Source organism: Electrophorus electricus, chromosome 2 (genome assembly GCF_013358815.1).
Source record: "Electrophorus electricus isolate fEleEle1 chromosome 2, fEleEle1.pri, whole genome shotgun sequence".
Classification (NCBI taxonomy): Eukaryota; Metazoa; Chordata; class Actinopteri; order Gymnotiformes; family Gymnotidae; genus Electrophorus; species Electrophorus electricus.
The window spans coordinates 27879626-27899000 of NC_049536.1; the positions used below are offsets into that span (position 1 = coordinate 27879626).

At 40.8% G+C, this 19375-nt stretch overlaps 3 protein-coding genes across 8 annotated transcripts in view; 1 reads left to right on the forward strand and 2 right to left on the reverse strand.

Moving 5' to 3' along the window:
- The window catches only part of LOC113585138 (actin-related protein 2/3 complex subunit 2-A-like), an 8104-nt gene extending 7296 nt beyond the window's left edge, over positions 1-808 (forward strand). The window contains exon 10 of the mRNA XM_027022467.2: positions 423-808. Coding sequence (XP_026878268.1) covers positions 423-444 — 22 coding nt within the window. The 3' untranslated portion in view covers positions 445-808. The remainder of the gene's footprint in view (positions 1-422) is intronic.
- Positions 809-943: 135 nt separating this feature from the next.
- Positions 944-7930, reverse strand: LOC113584599 (keratin, type I cytoskeletal 18-like). 3 transcript variants are annotated; one of them, XM_035523857.1, is made up of 9 exons: positions 7497-7930; positions 6766-6848; positions 6318-6474; positions 5380-5544; positions 4704-4829; positions 2872-3154; positions 2490-2739; positions 2141-2175; positions 944-1368 (listed from the first exon to the last, which is right to left on the reverse strand). In XM_035523857.1, exons 1-9 carry the CDS (start codon positions 7857-7859, stop codon positions 1139-1141), a joined length of 1692 nt encoding a protein of 563 aa, XP_035379750.1. In that variant the 5' UTR covers positions 7860-7930; the 3' UTR covers positions 944-1138. The 3 variants fall into 3 exon arrangements, with proteins under 3 accessions (XP_035379750.1, XP_035379749.1, XP_026877413.2); XM_035523856.1 differs by having other exon boundaries at positions 2490-2706; positions 2773-3154; XM_027021612.2 differs by having other exon boundaries at positions 2490-3154.
- A 5117-nt stretch (positions 7931-13047) lies between these two features.
- Positions 13048-17313, reverse strand: gpbar1 (G protein-coupled bile acid receptor 1). 4 transcript variants are annotated; one of them, XM_035523859.1, is made up of 3 exons: positions 17209-17313; positions 16673-16735; positions 13048-15135 (listed from the first exon to the last, which is right to left on the reverse strand). In XM_035523859.1, exon 3 carries the CDS (start codon positions 15124-15126, stop codon positions 14098-14100), a length of 1029 nt encoding a protein of 342 aa, XP_035379752.1. In that variant the 5' UTR covers positions 15127-15135; positions 16673-16735; positions 17209-17313; the 3' UTR covers positions 13048-14097. The 4 variants fall into 4 exon arrangements, with proteins under 4 accessions (XP_035379752.1, XP_035379751.1, XP_026877433.2 ...); XM_035523858.1 differs by having other exon boundaries at positions 13048-15150; XM_027021632.2 differs by lacking the exon at positions 16673-16735.
- Positions 17314-19375: the final 2062 nt, after the last annotated feature.

Consider the following 19375-nt stretch of genomic DNA (forward strand, 5'->3'; position numbering starts at 1 on the left):
GGCCCCTCACTGCTCGGATTCCTGGGTGTTCATGTTTGCTCAGTAAAGTGAATCATTGACACTGGCTTCATGCTCCCACGTCTTTGTGTAAGATGGCAATTACAACAGAGTGAGCCACCAAAGTCCTGACTGGTCTTTTCTCCTTTTTGTAAAGACTCTGTGCAGTACATCATTCTGAAATAACAAATAACAGTTCTATAGATATCTTTGACCTTGTAATGAATGGCTTTTTCATGGCTTTGCCCATTTACAACCCATGAGTAGTGTGTTCAGTGATCAGGACAAGTTTGTATTCATGGCCAGTTTGTCCCTGCATTCATTTGTTTTAACAGATTTCCAATAAATTGTGTTGTTAATAATAAGTGATATTTTTATTAATATAATTCAGATTTGTGGGGTTGACTCTGATCTCCTCTGTTCAGGGGCAAGACCTTCACTCGCTAAGCTGGCTCACTGACTGAGCCCGCATACAGGACCTTGTTGAGCCCAGCCAGCGCTGCCTGGGTGCTTGGCGATCTATGATTCCCGTAGTCTGGGTAGTGCTCCTACAAGACCTCTGCGAACCTGTGGGGGGAACCGAGACATCCCAGCGCTTTGCGAATTTAGGATAAGAATTCTATTCCTCCCATGAGACGAAGAAGTGTGTGTTTACCATTTTTGATACGTCTCCCTTTGGACATTCGGTACTTTTGCCTTGCCTCTTAGCTCACATGTTGTGAGAAGCTTTCATGCAGTAATCCCTTTCGTATCCCCTTTCCTGTCTGTGTCATGCCAGGTCACATGTCAATAAAGTCTTCTAGAAAAGACAGTGTCCGCCTCTTTTGTTAAGAGTGCCGCTTGTTAAAATCAGCTACTTGAAAAGTTTGCCAGTGCTGGAATAACAAAAACCCTTACCTTTTACTACGTCACACCCACTTTTGAGGTTACAGCACACACTCAGGGATTAAATGGTAATTGCTTTATTACATCACACAGGAGATGTTACATGAAGGTATGCAGAAAGAGAGACACAGATTACTGGTTTGTTCTTAGCCACAAATCAAAGACCTTCCCTTCCAGTACGAAGGCTGTGGAATGGAATGCAGGGCTGTGGCCATCATTCCTCACTCAGTGAAGGCGCCGCCTCTGCCCCTTCCTGTCACACCTCTTCCTGTCTCTCCTGTACTTCTCCGTCTAGGTCCGTGCTGGGTTTCAGGGGTTCCTCCTCATTTCCGGCTGGTTCTTCTTTCTGCTCGTCTCCTCCCGGCCTCACCGTGACTACAGGAGTGGGAGCGCTCAGCAGCTCCAGCTCACACCGTGGGACCGCATCCACATCCGCAGTTTCCTCACTTATCGCAATGTCGCTCTCAGGAGTTAGGCCGGGGGGCACTGCAAGGACACGCGCAATTACAGTTACTGTGATGATGATTACGAGTTGTCAGAGTTAATATAAAGCTAAATAATTTGGTTGATTTAGAAAACGAGACCATAAGAATGAACATTGGGGATACAGGTTTAATTGGAAGAAAAATAACTGGACTAAATGTACAGTGTAAATACAAGTGATCAGACAGGTTATAAATGCTGAAGTCCTGTGTCTATATTCAAAGTAAAGGCCAGTAAGAGAGAACTGGTGTAAACACACAATGGTGTAAAACTAGACATCTGCTAAGATAGGAAGAAGACACTGCAGGAACTCAGAGAAGAGGAATATAGCACAATAAAGAGTAGAATTATGAATGAGCCATTATTTTAGTTTGTACTAAAGAGGTTGATCATAGAGGATTTCAAACATCTAGAGCTTCCAAAATTGAGCTAATGAACTGGTGCTACTGCACTACAGTTAACTGTCCTGGTGAGGCTGTATTACTGGTTTGGTAAAACAAATAGTGATTTTTTTTTTAATTATTATTTTTAAAATACAAATTCAACCAAAGCTGCCATAATGTCACAATAAGACCTTCTACTTCAAAATGTCATATTGCCATCATCAGGTATCAGTAAGACGGGGACAAGTTTAAATATTTGACAAGCAGGTTTGTTCAGGCAACATTAGGAAAATGGTAATCAGTTTTAGTTACATGTTAATCCACAGATGTTTAATCCAGTGTGAAGAACAGTGCTTGGCATAGTGCCAGGCTACACACAGGTTAGTACTTACCGGCATACAGAGCTTGCTCTAATGAAAACTCCACACTGTCGGGAGGAGACACATACAATCACATAGTGAGTTCATGGGAGCTGCAGTCAGGCTTGCTATTTGTGTAGGAGGCTGACACTGTGTGCATGTGAGTTTGTGTAAGGCTGGGTTGTGGGTGTGGGTGTGTGCCATGTTAACAGCCTGTGCTACACCTGTTTGTCTGTTGGCCTGTGATATCATTGAAAATTCTAATTTGTACACATTCATGTCAAGAACCCATGAACCTGACAATCTTTACTACTCTCTGAGCCATCAGTCCTACCTGATTGGTCAGACGTGTATGCTGTGTATTACTTGCTATATCATTTACCTGTCGTCATCATACTTGGGCAAACTGGTATTCTCGATGTCTTCATATGCACCCATGCCTTTATTTTCAATATTATCATGTGTGCCATCAACCTTGTGTTTGACATCGTCACGTGCACCAGCACCCTTGTCTTTGACATCATCACGTGCACCAGCACCCTTTATTTTGTCATCATCACGTGCACCAGCACCCTTGTCTTTGATATCTTCCCGTGCACCAGCACCCTTTATTTTGTCATCATCGCGTGCACCAGCACCCTTGTCTTTGACATCATCACGTGCACCAGCACCCTTTATTTTGTCATCATCACGTGCACCAGCACCCTTGTCTTTGATATCTTCCCGTGCACCAGCACCCTTTATTTTGTCATCATCGCGTGCACCTGCACCCTTGTCTTTGACGTCTTCACGTGCGCTGGTTCCCTGGACTTTGCCACCTCCATCAGCTACACCTGTCCCTTCCAGCAGGCGCTGATAGGTGCTGATCTCCTCCTGCAGTTTAATCTTGATGCTGAGAAGAGCCTGATACTCTGCCCTCTGCCTTGTCACCTGGGCACGCACCTCCCCTAGCTCCGCCTCCAGCTGCTGGATAGTGCCATTGTGAAGCGTCACCTCCCGTGCGTAACGCTCCACTGTGGCCCTCAGGGTCTCTTCCAAGGAGCGATTCTGTAGGGTCACATGGAAAGAAAAGGATACGTTTCTGTATAACCATAGCCCTTATGAATTACATGTTTCTACAGCGCTGCATAAATATGGCCCTTATGATCGGGTAAAACAAACACACCTTGTGCTCATTTATGTGGACAGGGTGTTATGCATATTTGGGCAGGTTTGAGTCATATTGGAGTGCAACTGTCAACAGGTGGATGGTTTGGTGAGTGTCTCAGGTTTGTGTATGGGACAAAAGTCTGCACAGAGACTTCATTTTGGTCACCTAGAAGACCGTCCTGCGGACGTCTAACGTCACATTTATATGAGCTTCTTTCCTTTTCCTTTTGTCACGTCACTGTGGTTACACGTTATGAGGAAGTAAGACTGTGGACAAACTTGCACGCTGAAGTTAACCCTCGACACGCTGGACAAACTTAGATCTAGTTTTGGATGGAGGTCTGATTTGGGGCAGCCTCTAGCTCACTAAACTCCACCCTAATCCATGTCTTTCCAGTAATGCAGATGAACAAAAACTGACAAGTAAATGTTAACATCATTAATTACTGTGATGGAACATTAAAACATTATAGAAATGTGTATATATTTTGTTACTTAATTGAGTAAAGCAAATATGTTCACTGTTCTGTTTCCCTGTGAACTAGGGACTGGGAAACACACTTATTTTAACATTTACTTGAGTAATAATTTACCTTAACCAAATTATTTTTATTCATTTCTCAAAATCAAATCATTGCTTTTATCTAATGTGAAATGGAAATGAATTATTGTGTTTGCAAAATATTATGACATGTGTTGATTATTTTTCACAATTAGCACTATGGTGTCATTATTTAAAATGAATATGTACACTAGAAAATATGAGATATTAAAAGCAGAGATAATATTCTCGTGACACGCTGATGGATAGAAATGTAACTATTGTTATTTGACCACGTTTGCTAATGCAATGTTGCACGGTTGTAAGTTCAGGAAGCACTTAGTTCTCCACCTCAGAGAATCGGATCTCTCTGTGGTCAGAAACCTGTTCTGCAGGTCTCACTGGTCCCCTGGGTTTAATGTACAACATGGTAATCTGACCTCAAAGCCTCCTGACTTAATGTCAATATGACTCCATCTGTTTTAAAGTTTCAAAGATATATTGAATGAAATGAGGGTGAAGTCTACAATGAGTGATGTATGATCAGTAATGATGTCTAATCAGTTCAAATTGACCAAGGCCCTGTTTCCCTAAATCACCTTAAACCATTCATGTAGTAATTGTATCAACAAAAAAAAAAAACTTGCACTGAATATAAGATAAGAATGTTTTATGTTTTATACACACATACGTTACGAATGTTTCATCACCTGTCTTGGTTACTCGAGGCAGAAAACGAGTGAGCTGAGCTGCAGGTGTGTAACCTCAGCTCACTTGATCTGCTGCTGACAGGAGGGCAGGTAATCTCAGTGTGGTGGAGTGGGCGTTAACAATGGCAGGTGTGAGTGTGATGGCGCTGGGGTTTGGTGTTGGCTACAGGGCGCTGGTTTGACGTGTGCACCTTACCATGCTGTGCAGTGCCTCCAGGTCGATCTCCAGGACCTGGTGGTGCCTCCGCAGGTCATTCAGCTGACCTCTGTCCTCCTGGAGAGTCTCCGTGCTACTCATAACCTCAGCTGAGAAGTTTTCCACCTGTTTTGACATGGCAGAATTAAAAAAAATTGAAAAACATTTACAGAACATGAGTTCTGCAAAGTGTCGTACATTTATTTAATCATGGATGAAAGTGTTCAGTATGTTGCCAGGTTAGCCTGACAAAGAGTACTTTACTAGAAACCAGCAGTGAGACACTACTGAAAGCACTAGACCATGCCACGCGATCAATTTATATAAATTAGTATTTGGACAGCACAAAAGCACAGAGTACTGTTAATGCCAACACTTCAGGTGGAACAGTTCAACTTCGTGTATATACTTCAACTGGATAAATGCTATGGATTTTTCAGTGCTTCTAATATGTATGAACATAGCGCTCACAAAAACCTTAGAAATTCTACAACATTTGGTAATTTATTATTTTCCATCACAAACTGCTGCGAGGAGAAAACTATATTCACTGTGTTAATGACTCTGTCGGCAGGTGCTGATTGACAGTAGCTGATATGGCACAGGAGTGGTGGAGAACGGCTGATTGGATGACTGTGATTGGCTGGCATGGCACAGGCCTGGTGAAGATTCTGACCTTGGTTTTGAACCAGGCCTCTGAGTCCTCCTGGTTCTTTTGCACAGCGCTTTCGTACTGTCGGCGTATGTTGGTAATGACCTCGCTGAGGTCATTGCCCTTGGGTGCGTCCATCTGAACATCAATGCTGGAGGCTTTGATCTGCCCCATCAGGTTCTGCTTCTCCTTATTGGAGCAACACTTGGTGTTAGAGCATGTGGTTCAAACGTCTGTACACAACAGATAATGTGTACACAACAGTTTTTCATAACTTTTCATAAACACTGATGTTCTGATGTGAAGTATCACATTACGTTTGCTAGTAAAAAATAACAGTCTCATTCCAGTAACAAGACACAACACACAGCCATTCACGTGGCCAGCAGTGCGTTTGTAAGACACTTATTTGACTGTTGCTGCATTTGCATGGAGAGAAGCATTCAGGCATGCGTAGGACCTCCTGGTTGTACTTGAAAATGCATCCATCTTAAATGCTACTTATTCTGCCTTTAATGCTATCCATAATACCATTAATGTTACCCATTCCACCTTTAATGCTATATATATCACCTTTAATGTTATCTATTCTACCTTTAATGCTAAACACCTTTATTATTACCTATTCCACCTTTAATGACTGACCTGCAGACGTGTGTTACCTCAGTGACCTGGATGACTCCTTGTCTGTGTTTGTATTTTTTGGGAGTGCCAGTAATGTGGGCAGTGGTGACTCAGTGGTTAAGGTACTGAGCTAGTAATCAGAAGGTTGCAGGTTCAAGTCCTTCCACTGCAAGGTTAGTACTATTGGGCCCTTAACAAGACCCTTAACCCTCAATTACCCAAGTTGTGTTTGATCATAAATGTTAGTTGCTTTGGATAAATGTAAACCTTACATAAAATTACGCCTTGCATGTAACGCCTGTCTGTCAGAGGTGAGGCAGGGAGGTGTAATGCATTACCTCTTCGTGACTCTTGTGAAGAAAGTCCAGCTCCTCCTTCAGAGACTCCACCTCACCCTCAAGCTGCATACGGCTCATGTTGGTGTTGCTGATCACCTTTCGGAGGTTAGCGATGTCTGCGGTCACCGCCTGGTGCACAGCATTCTCTGTTTCAAACCTGCTCAGAAAAATACAGCATTGCACACACACTTCGCTCCTACAATTATCCATGTGTACACAACACTGGGTTTGTACAAGAGACAGACAATGTCGCAGGTATAATTATCCAGACATAGGTTGCGTCTTGGTTTAGATCACACTGTCTTGGTCTGTCAGTTTGAAATCCCAGTTGAACTGTAATTCATTTGTCTAAAAAACTGTCCAAAGTGTTATTTTCTTACTAATGAAACAGCGTCACTAAAAGAAATTATTCAAATTCAAATGAACAAGGATAAAGACAATGTCTTACTTGACTTTAAAGTCGTCGGCGGCCAGCCTGGCATTATCGATCTGTAACATGAGCCGAGCGTTGTCCATGGTCAGGTCCTCGAGCTGGGGACAGGAAATTAATCATCTGTGGATAGTTTTTATGGCTCACGATAAAATGGCACTTGATCTTTGCAGGTGAAACTCTTTTTTTTTTTTTTTTTTTATGAAGCCATTAAAATGAGTTCTATATAGCACGAAAGGATCCTTCAAATCCAAAACAGATGTTTTTATACGATTAGATATTTATGTACAAATGACCAAATCCAAAGAGCGTCATACATCGTTATGAAGTCTCCATAATTATATATTTATAAAATAATAGCTTATGTTAATAATACATTAAGCTTTTTGATAACTATGCACATACTACTACTACTACTTCTACTACTACTACTACTACTACTACTACTACTTTGCTAATAATAACAATTATTATTATTATTATTATAAAAGAAGTGGGCCACAATTAAACTGCGCAAAAGGGGAACTTTTTACATTCCAGATTCACCCAACTGTACATTAAAAGGGTAAAACGTAAGCTATTTGATAACCACGTAAATAATAATAATAATAATAATAATAATAATAATAATAATAATAATAATAATAATAATAATAATAATAATAATAATAATAACAACAGTAGTAATAGTAGTAGCAGCAGTAGTAGCAGTAAGCCACATACAGCTTTAGGTAAATATTACTGCTCACCTGTTCCTTCATGCCTGCGAGTGTCTTTTCGTACGCACTCCAGTCTCCATAAGTAGCGGCGCCTCGTTCCGTCAAAGCCTGTTTAATCTGAGCCTCCAGTTTACTGTTCGACTCTTCCAGTGATCGCACCTTCGCCAGGTATCCCGCCAGACGATCGTTGAGACTTCTCATGGTCTCTTTGCCATCGGCCGTAGATAAGGGCACGGTGCTGCTTTGCGCTTGGGAATACGGATGCCCCGCACCGGGAAGATTCGGAAAGCTCGCCACGGAGATGCGCGAGCCGACGGCCACGTTACCCATCTGGCCCGGGCCGCGGGTGCCATAGCCGTTGGAGCTGGAAAACGTTCTCACGTCTAGCGACATGATATGGGGATGAGCGTTCAGGCTAAGCGGAGAGAGTTGCCAGATCTCCTACCTGCGCAGGTGTGGCAGGAGGGTTTGTGAGGGCTTATTTATAAACCACCCCCGTGTCAGATCTTCTTACGCGTCCCCGTTGCAGCCTATGAGGGGATTGGTCAGGAGGCATGGTTATAAACCCCCCCCACTAAAGCTGAAATAAGCTAAATGATTCCTTACTTTTTTTTATTTTCTCCGCTAATACATGTTAAATAACTAACATTATCGCTAACTAACTTAAATAACTAACATTATCTAACGTTTATATGTGGCGGATCCGTCTGATGAAATCAGACGGAGCGCCAAGTTTCCCCAAGAAAAAAAAACGTTATTTAATGTGTTGGAAATGTTTCCATATATTGCCAGTGTTCAACAGCCTATATATAAGTAATGTGTGATAGGGAGCAGTTCTGTTTATGGTTAAATGTAATTATAACAGCCTATTGTTTTCTACTGAAGCTACAAGCGCGTAGAACGTTTGTATACCGAAGATTCACTGCGCTGTTTGCAGCGCCCTACAGCGGCCAGTTTAGAAATTGACGTCTTTAAAAATCCTCATGAAGATCCAGTAACAGTTAACTATTTTCCCGAAACAAATTCAGTTAAAGATGAATTTTATGTGTAAATAAGAGGCGATAAAGTAAATGCAAATAAATAAACAGGCAAATACCACTCAATATATTACTACTAATAATAATAATCATAATAGTGATATTATGCAGTGGTAAAGGTGCTTGACTTGTAATTGGAAGGTTGCTGGTTCAGGCCCCACCACTGCCAAATTGCCACTTTTGGGCCCCTGAGCAAGACCCTTAATGCTCAAGTTGTTCTCAGTCATAATTGTAAATTGTTTTGGATAAAAGTGTCAGGTAAATATTACAACTGTACTCAGGTTCCGCAAGCAAAGAATATTTCTGCAAATGTCTTTTAGTAGTTGCTTTGTGCAAAACTACTAGGAATAAAACAGCAGGGACAGTAACACTGGCCACAACCTAAGTCCCCATGCACCCTGAATTTATGATCTTAGGGATAAGACTTGGATTTGGAGTGACTGGATGGAGTGATGTATTTTAATATTCATTTGGAGTGACAGAGTGTGACTTGACATTTTCTGTTTTTAGATCATTAAAAATGTCTGTGGTGCTCTATTACTTTATTTGGTAATACATTACTTTAAACTCAAATAGTACTTGGTACTTTGCCAAATCTAATGAAAAACAGTTTTCACTTGAATATACATTTTTCTGATGGACTTTTGTTGGTGCCGACGATTAATCTCTAAATGTAATAGATAATAAATTAATACTTTTGAGTGTCTCTTCTTCCTGGCTACCCTATGAGTCACTTTCTTAAATAAAATATTCTTTGAATTCTGATTGGCTAATGGCCCCTGGTCTGTCCTGTGTTTAAAGTAGGGCAGTTGGGACTAAGAATGGGTCTCTGATGAAAGCCTGCTAACATAAACTTGCCTTTTCTTTTGTATAGTTGTACACACACACACATGCACGCACGCACACACACACACACACATGCACGCACGCACACACACACACACACACACACACACACACACGCACGCACACACACACACACACACACACACACCTTGTTCATGCAAACATTTTCTTTTAAGAGCAAAGGAGCACAGAGGGCGAAACTTTCCATCTCTCGTCTCTAAACCTCTTTATCAAACATCTTTCACCTTTCACCCACTGTTGTCAAAATGAAGACGGCTAAGTCCGACCTCAGAGAAATGGCGGCCCAGAGAAAGCTCAGGCATGACACAGCTTCCTTTGGGTGTTAAAGTCTAAACCATAAGTACACCAACCCAAAGAAACAATCTACTCTTAGCAGTTAGCTAGTTAGCTAGTTAGATTATTCCAGACAAAGCCCTGTCAAGCCAGACGAACAGCATGGCTTTAGCGTGTTTGTGATAATTGCATGTTAAAATGCAAAGCTAAAGTCATGACAGGAAACTGACACATGCAGTGTGGAGCAACACGTATGTGTGTGTGTGTGTGTGTGTGTGTGTGTGTGTGTGTGTGTGTGTGTGTGTGTGTGTTGGGGGGATTTTAGGCTAGGTGTGTGACAGTTACATCTGTGTCTGCACCATGCTTTTTCCTTCCTGACTTGGTTTGATATCATCAAATACACAGCCTGAAAATAAACACACAAAGTTTATAACGTCCTGGAGTTGATTAAGAAAAACTGAAAAGTGACACTAGACAATTAGATGAGAAAATCTAGCAGGCAGTCTGGCTCTGTTTGGCCACTGGTGTAGCGATGGTATCAAAATGTTAACAATCCAAACAATGTCTGGTTTTAACATACAAAGAGAACCATTAAAACAACATAATTTGTCTGAGTACAATTTGTTTATTTCTAATCTCGCTCTCTCTCTCTCTCTCTCTCTCTCTCTCTCTCTCTCTCTCTCTCTCTCTCTCTCTCTCTCTCTCTTTTCTGGCATTCATGCACAAAATTACACAAGTACAGAATCTCTGTAGTTAGAGACATGCTTCTCCCATCATGGGAAAGTAGACTAGTGTCTGGAGATGCATCAGTGATGCGCCTCTGTTTCTGGGAACTGCTGCTCTAACCACTCACTTCTGCAGGCCTCCACCTCCCTCAACACCACCCCCTGTCTCCAGTATACATCCCACAGACTGGCATCTCCACATGAGCATTTTTAAGTTTGTTCCTTGCCCTTTATCCAATATGGCATGCAAGTCATGGTGGCATCAAAACAGGAAACCTTTTTAAGGGTTAAAACACTTAGTATACAATTAGTATAAAACAATTAGTATACTTTTCCATTTCATACTGTGTCCCATTTTCTCACCATTGCATGCATATGGCTAATTGGTCTGGGTTTTTATATGAATAAAATGATTTAGTCATTAGAAAGTTGATGATAAAATTAAAGATAAAATCATTTAACTTAAATAGTTAATAAAGTTCTCCTTAATGAACAAGACCCTGAGTGCATCTTTAACCTTGAGGTTTTTGGTTTACCACTGAAAGATGTGTCATGCATTTTCAAAGACTATAATTATTTAGAGACTTCCTGTGGCTAGATAAGGTCAAAGTGTTTCCCTCTTTGTTTGTACTTTAAAATGTTCTCAGACAATGTTTGTTCTCCACTTGTCGGACTGATTTGACCTAAATATTCCTTAAAATAAAGTAACCAAAAAATGTAAACACAGAAGAGTGCATGAGATACATGAATGTCCCGACTGAGTCGAAAGCTTTCCTGGAGAGATGACAAGGGAAAAAAGCAAGTGTCAGTCCATCTGGATGCAATCACCACTGCAGGCCCAGAAACAGGTGTTATGACTTCACCATTACTGCATCCCCTCCCTAGGTTTGTGTGTGGAACGTATGTGAGGTGGTCCAGTTGGGGGAGGGTGTAGTGTGTAATCTAATTAGAGTCAGATAATATCTGGACAGGGGTGTAGCTGTAAATTAAGCTTTGATAGAATATTGTTTGTTTTCCTTGCATTAGTCCTCCTGTATTTCCATGCATCAGTCTGCCTGTATTTCCATGCATTAGTCTGCCTGTATTTCCATGCATTAGTCTGCCTGTATTTCCATGCATTAGTCCTCCTGCAGTTCCATGCATCAGTCTGCCTGTATTTCCATGCATTAGTCTGCCTGTATTTCCATGCATTAGTCCTCCTGTAGTTCCATGCATCAGTCTGCCTGTATTTCCATGCATTAGTCTGCCTGTATTTCCATGCATTAGTCTGCCTGTATTTCCATGCATTAGTCTGCCTGTATTTCCATGCATTAGTCCTCCTGTAGTTCCATGCATCAGTCTGCCTGTATTTCCATGCATTAGTCTGCCTGTATTTCCATGCATTAGTCTGCCTGTATTTCCATGCATTAGTCTGCCTGTATTTCCATGCATTAGTCCTCCTGTAGTTCCATGCATCAGTCTGCCTGTATTTCCATGCATTAGTCTGCCTGTATTTCCATGCATTAGTCTGCCTGTATTTCCATGCATTAGTCCTCCTGTAGTTCCATGCATCAGTCTGCCTGTATTTCCATGCATCAGTCTGCCTGTATTTCCATGCATTAGTCTGCCTGTAATTCCATGCATTAGTCCTCCTGTATTATTTACATACATTAGTCTGCCTGTATTTACATACATTAGTCCATAGTCTGTAGGAGAAAATTTACTGTCTGATCAAATCCTTCGTCCTTCTACTAAATGGTTCTTCAAATTATTGTCATGGCATGGCCCCCACCTCCTCGACTCCTCCCCATGTCTGTGTGTGTGTGCGTGTGTGTGTCACGCCCCTCCCTTGTTAGTGGGTTGCATGTTACACCAGTCCCTTGTTAGTCATCATTTAACGTGTATATTTAAGTCCTTGTATAATGGTCAATTCTTGTCGGTGTTTAACCCAATATGTGCTGTTACTATTATTATTATTAACAACAACAACAATAACAATAATAATTATATATTCAATATATAATACACTTTTCTTAAACCCAAAGTGCTACAAACCAACAAAGAAACAAAATATCCATAAAAGCCAAAAAGATTAGTTTTACGCAACTTTTTAAAACAATCCAAAGTTGGTGAATGTTTAATAGGGTCAGGTAGATCATTCCATAATCAAGGTTCTGTACAGAGAACACCTCTGTCACGTGAGTATTAGTCTGCATAGCAGCTGCTGTAGACTGAGACCACTAACAAAGCGTTAGGAGCGAAAAATCAATACGACATCCCCAGGTCCCAGACGTTCACTGGTGCTAAAACAAAAACAACTTTATATGTTAAAATAAGAGTTTTAAATCCAGTATCAGCACACACAGTGAGCTACAGTAAGTCAGCAAGTGCAAGAGTAATATGAACACGAGATGAAGTGTGAGAGAGAACTCTAGAGCACAATGGTGCACACACAGATGCCTCTGGAGAGATTTATCAAATCAAAATCAAATCAAAAATGTATTTATATAGCACTTTTTACAATAGATGTTGTCACAAAGCAGCTTCACAAATGTCTGAGTCCAACCACCCAGTGAGCAACCCAGTGGCAAGGAAAAACTCCCTAGAGCATGAGGAAGAAACCTAGACTCAAAGGAACATAGCATGAGTGTGAGGAAAAAAGACTCAAAGATAGGGGTGCTGTAGTAGAGAGCATTACAATAGTCCAAGCAGTAGGAAAGAAAAGCATGTAGAAGCTTCTTCACTTCAGTGAGAAAAAGGTCTGAACTTGGCAACATTAGGGAAATGGTGGAAAGAGGTTTTCATAATGTTCCTGACATGACTATCAAAAATGACTGCTAGGTTACGTACTTGTGGAGAAGCTGAAGTCTGAACATCACCTATGTGAATATTAAAATTGCTAGACATAACGATAGGTGACTGTTTGCCAATTAAAATTAAGATGAAAAAATTCTGTTGCATCCAGTTTTTTATTTGAAAGAGACAGTCAGACCCTGGAAAATAAGCAGATGGGAAGTTGCTCTTAGTCCTGATATAAATTTGAGTATGATCAGTATATAGATAAAAGCTTGCACCAAATTTACTAATGATCTGCCTAAAGACATAAGCATTAAAACAGTAACAGCTCAAGGATAGATCCTTGAGGGATGCCTCGGCCAACTCGCTGTTGCTATGCAACAAAACAAACCCAACGCTTGGAAAGATGAGATCTAAACCAACCAACCATGGTCCCATGTATACTAGGCCATTTTTCCATGCTGTCTAACAGAGGAAAATGGCAAACAGTATGGAAGGCAGAACTAAGGTTAAAAAATGAGGCTGTTACGAGTGCACAAGTCCACCAACATGAATAGATAATTTACAACCGTCACCAAGGCAATAACCAGAACCATTCCAGTACCCAGCACCAGTCACTAATCATAAAATGCAACACTGAAGTGCTGTATTTGATTCCAGTGACTTCATTTTATTGGGATTTTTGACCCTTTTAATGCTTTCATAATTATCTTACATATACAGTATAAAGCAAATTAAAAGAAGTCCAATGCTGTTTAGATCGGAGATTGTAGACAGTATCTGCATTGTTGTTTTGTGGTGCACTTTGTCTACATATGTTCTGTGCCTAAATATATATATATATTTTAACAAGTAAACGTGTTGTCAAGTGATCACATTTTTGAGTTACATGGGCCAGGAAATCTGATCCCAGATCAGTACTCAAACTCATTAGATCAATTTAAGTCCTGGTTTTCAGGCAGCGTCATCTCCCGAGTTCAGACTGCCAGCACAGCGGTCCCACAGTTTTCTCATCAGATTCCGTACCGGCTCCGTGTACTGCCGGTTTGCCAGGCCCAGGATGACGGGGATGATGGCCATGCTGCCGATGCCCATGCAGGACAGCACGATGTTCAAGGAACTGCTGGTCCCTCCGGCGTGAAACAGCACCACGGACACATGGAGGGAGATGACGTAGGGCACCCAGCAGACGAGGAAAGTGAGGGAGACAGCGGCAACGCACTTGGCGTAACGCAGGTTGAGTCGCTGCTGGTGCGCTGAGCCTCCATCATGTCCCGCTGCGCGGTGTAGCCTGCAGATATCACGCAGCTGCTTGCGGGCGATGCAGAGCACACGAGCCGTCATCCCCGCTATGGCTACGATACCGGGCAGGAGCAGCCCATACACCTCCACGTAGATGAAGGCTTTGGGGAACACCTGCTTGTAGGAGCAGAGCTCGCCGTCCCCGAACTTGTCCCTGGAGCAGTTCCTGCCCCTCACTGCCGGTGTGTGGGTTGTGTTGTTGCTGCTGAGCCCTTCCCGCGGGCCGTTCTCAGACCAGCTGTTCCAGCCGAAGGCGGGCAGGCAGGCGTAGAGGAGCGGGGGCAGCCAGACAGCCAGCAGGGCGGCAGGGAAGCAGCGGTGCACCCAAAAGCGACTGTGGTGCAGAGGGCTGGCGATGCACAGGTAGCGCTCGTAGTGCACCATAACCAGGTTGGAAAGGAAGGAGAGAAGCAGGAAGTTGGGGAAGATGTGCACCAGCAGGCAGGCGTGGAAGGGCAGCGGCCGGTTCAGGCCCATGCGGGGGACGAAGGGTAAGGCCACGCCCGTGCACACCGCTGCCACCAGCAGACTCAGGAAGAAGTAGTTGGGCGTGGTGTGGAGCTGGCGGTTGCAGGTGATGCCCATGATGATGAGGAGGTTGGCCAGGATGATGGCCGACGACAGGGGCAGCGTGATCAAGAGGATAAGCCTGTCCAGCTCCTGTTGCTCCACCCAGCTCATGATCGCCCCCTGCAGGAGGGTGCACTTAGACAACGTGGATAGCAAATTTACATATTAAGGCCAATCATTACATCTCAAAACTTTAATGGCTGGGTCAGGACACACTACACCAGGATTAAATGGGATTTCACTAGCAGTTAGTAAGATAAATGGAAAACATTTACATTTTAATGAGGGGGTTGGTGATGTGTTTAAAAATGTCGTTGTAATGAGCTGTAGATATGATGCATTAATAAAGCATTTTAACTTGAGCCAAAGCTCTTACAAAGTATTCCAGAGACATGACTGAAACCAGCTCTGAATGTGGAAAGGATGAATGTGTGTATTATTCAGCATTTGTCCAATCTTGATTACAGCAACATGCTCCCCAATGACATCTGGTCTGTGTTCGGCCTCACGAGTGAACCGAGAATTAAAAGCATGTGTATCCTCGATTTGTTTCTGTTTTTGCTGTTGAGAAAAATGACTGAAAATGAATGCTGCTTGTTAATGGAAACTCTAGTTAAGCACAAGCTCAGTCTTTGCTCCAAATGAACGTGTCAAAAATGATCGATAAGTAACATATCTGAGAAAAGAAAAACAGTATTCAAGGATATAAAAAAAACGTGACTTTTTTTTAGGTCAGATGAACATAATAGGATGTTATCAGCCATATCACGGCTGGTTGCTCAGATGCAGCCATGTTCTGGACATCTGGTTACTCAAAGAGTGGCGTGATTAATGACACATCCAACACGGGATTTGAACAGGAGTGCTATGAATGTCTAATCATTGCCTATCATACTCATTGCCACGTCAAAAGCACTGATGCTCGTGTTTGTGTTCGCCACTGGCACTTCTCACGAGCTCATGATAGATAGCTAATAGGATTCATTTGTTGTGACGCAAATTGTCCGAGACAAATTGAATCCTGGAGTGCGCTATAGTCCATCTCCTCCATGCTTGCCCCGCCAACGAAGCACACTACACTCTTTTATTCATGCGGAAATCACGGACAACGCTAAAAATACAGACTTTCCTCATGCCACTCCGAAGAGAAAACTTTCAGAAGAGAAGACTTTCAGAAGATTAGACTTTCAGAAGCTCTGCTCCTAGGAAATGTCACTTCTGGTTTTAGTCCTGACACATCTTTTTTCCTTTTAGGTGTGGTGTTGAATTAAAATTTACGGGCCGTAGCTTCAGTGTTTGTGAACTACGTCCAGTACTAACCCCACTATGTGTCTCAACACAGCGTAAAACCCCATGTTACCCCAAGGGGGCAGTTCTGGTTTGTCAAATGTTAGCCACTTTGGACAAGTGTCAAATAATGACCAAGGAATTAAACATTGCCTTGGATGTATATCCTGTTACAAGCATTCAGTTTATTCCACGTGTGCATGGCCACCATTATGCCTGTCTTTTCATCACTGTAGTTTCTCTGTCATGGTTTTCTTATCTGCTGGCAGTGCTACTTAGACTAACAAAGGTTTACTGATGGTTTATTTAGGAAAGAATGACAGTGATGCATGTGCTATATGCTGAGATTATCATATATTTTTACTCACACACACACACACACGTTTGGGTTCCACCCAATTCAGAAATGTCAAGATCTTATTTCCTCTTGACACTAGAACAGAGCAATGTGCGAATCAGCCCTAAACAAACCGTATTTATGTGTGTTAAATGAATAAAAAGGTTTCTTACAGTTCATTTGAAGAGAAACAAATATCCATTTCTTATGCATTTCTGCATGCTGAACCCAAAAATATATATATATATATATATATATATATATATATATATATATATATATATATATATATATATATATATATATATATATATATATATATATAAAAGTAACAATACTTTTATTGAATACGCCTTTTGGCTTCTCCCATCCCTGGTAATTACTGGGCACCACATGTGATTATAGACACACATGACTGACGAGAGTGTGTCACTAACTCTGGTGCCAAACTCGAATTACAGTTTACAATAAACGCATGTATAATGCTTCCTAAAACTGGAATAAAAGAAGCTATTTATTCACATAGTCTCAGTGCTGTATTGCTGTATTTATTGCAATAAAACACTCACCTTGATAATCGAATAAGGGCCCCCCCCTTCAGAAAGATGAAGATAACGCGTTGACACACCTCGGCTGTCTTTCCAAACTTCCCCGTCGCTAACACGTTAACACCGTTATCCCGGAACCCCGGACGCTCGCGATTGAAAAGCGAGAGCACATCACAGGGGCTTGAAAAGGCTCCGTAGAGCGCGCTGTAAGTGAGCGGAATGCGTCTTAAAGACACAGTTACACTTTCTCGTGCGACTCGCTGCAAATGAAAATCGGAAGAAGCTATTTAACGTTTATTGTACAGCTACGAAAAGCATTTGCGAGTGAGTGAGTGAGACACGCTGCACTCTGGAGGTTATCTTGGATAAATAAAAAAAACATTTCTTTTAATTACATGTTTTCAGAGTAAGCACTTTTTATGTCTTTTATATTTAGAGAAATGTAAATTGATGAGAGTTATGAAACTGCAGTAAACAATTCCTTGTGTTTTTCCGTTCATCCCTTTGCTCTGTGTAGCTAGGAGAATTACTGTGCTGTACTGGTGACTGGAAAAGCTGTTGTAAAGGGGTGGATGAACAGGAGAAAACCAGGAGGCTGTTTCCACAGCCAGAAAAACATATCTCATATCTATCATCTTGGTGTCAGGTGCACATTGTCAACCGCATCAATACTCTCACCAGAAACTATCGAATATATTATAGACTCACATGTGCACACACAGGTACCTATGCAAGCATATCCCCCCCCCCCCACACACACACACACATATCTGCCAGCAAAACAGCATGCATCATAACCACATTACATACGCACTAGTTATTGCACAATACAATTTACTGAATATCATGTATCACAGGCACCTTTTGCCTAAAGAAGAAAACATCTAGGTTGTAAGAGTGTTAGGTTATAACAGTATTAGGTTATAAGAGTATTAGGTTATAAGAGTGTCAGATTATAAGAGTATTAGACTATAAGATTATTAGGTTATCTGAGTGTTGGTTATAAGAGTATTAGATTATAAGAGTATTATGTTATAAGAGTGTTAGGTTATAAGAGTATTAGGTTATCAGAGTGTTGGTTATAAGAGTATTAGATTATAAGAGTAAGATTATAAGAGTATTAGATTATAAAATTGTTAAATTATATGAGTGTTAGGTTATAAGAGTATTAGGTAATAAGAGTATTAGATTATAAGAATATTAGGTAATAAGAGTATTAGATTATAAGAATATTAGGTTATAAGAGTGTTGGTTATAAGAGTATTAGATTATAAGAGTATTAGATTATCAGAGTGTTGGTTATAAGAGTATTAGATTATAAGAGTATTGGTTATAAGAGTATTAGATTATAAGAGTATTAGGTTATAAGAGTTTTGGTTATAAGAGTATTAGATTATAAGAATATTAGGTTATAAGAGTGTTAGGTTATAAGCGTGATGGTTATAAGAGTATTAGATCATAAGAGTATTAGGTTATCAGAGTGTTGGTTATAAGAGTATTAGATTATAAGAATATTAGGTTATAAGAGTATTAGGTTATAAGAGTGTTAGATTATAACAGTATTAGGTTATAAGAGTGTTAGGTTATAAGAGCATTATATTATAAAAGTATTAGGTTATAAGAGTGTTAGATTATAAAAGTATTAGGTTATAAGAGTGTTAGATTATAAAAGTATTAGGTTATAAGAGTGTTAGGTTATAAGAGTATAAGGTTATAAGAGCATTATATTATAAAAGTATTAGGTTATCAGAGTGTTATAAGAGTATTAGGTTATAAGAGTATTAGGTTATAGAAGTATTAGATTATACGCGTATTAGGTTATAAGAGTGTTGGTTATAAGAGTATTAGATTATAAGAATATTAGGTTATAAGAGTATTAGGTTATAAGAGTGTTAGATTATAAACGCATTAGGTTATAAGAGTGTTAGATTATAAACGCATTAGGTTATAAGAGTATTAGGTTATAGGAGGATCAAACTAAAAAATGTTTCTTCAGACTATTACTGTTTATGTTGCCCTCACCAAATTCATCTGCAAATGGCAAATATAAACACAGCTTGGAAATAATATATTTATATAGTCCCCCCCCCCCCCTTACAGTCCCCTATTAAACAAATATTCTTTGATTAAGGCTATCACCTAGGAAAGCTTTTTTATTCAGTGAGGGAAACAATGATAAATAAATAAT

Bases quoted from the DNA above. Each gene is read 5' to 3' on its own strand.
- LOC113584599 (XM_027021612.2), bottom strand. From the start codon at position 7,859: ATGTCGCTAGACGTGAGAACGTTTTCCAGCTCCAACGGCTATGGCACC. The intron at 4,830-5,379 runs GTCAGAATCTTC...ATGTCAAAACAG, and splicing joins AGGCCTGGTTCAAAACCAAG to GTGGAAAACTTCTCAGCTGA. The intron at 3,155-4,703 runs GTAAGGTGCACA...GTGACCCTACAG, and splicing joins TGGAGGCACTGCACAGCATG to AATCGCTCCTTGGAAGAGAC.
- gpbar1 (XM_027021632.2), bottom strand. From the start codon at position 15,126: ATGAGCTGGGTGGAGCAACAGGAGCTGGACAGGCTTATCCTCTTGATC.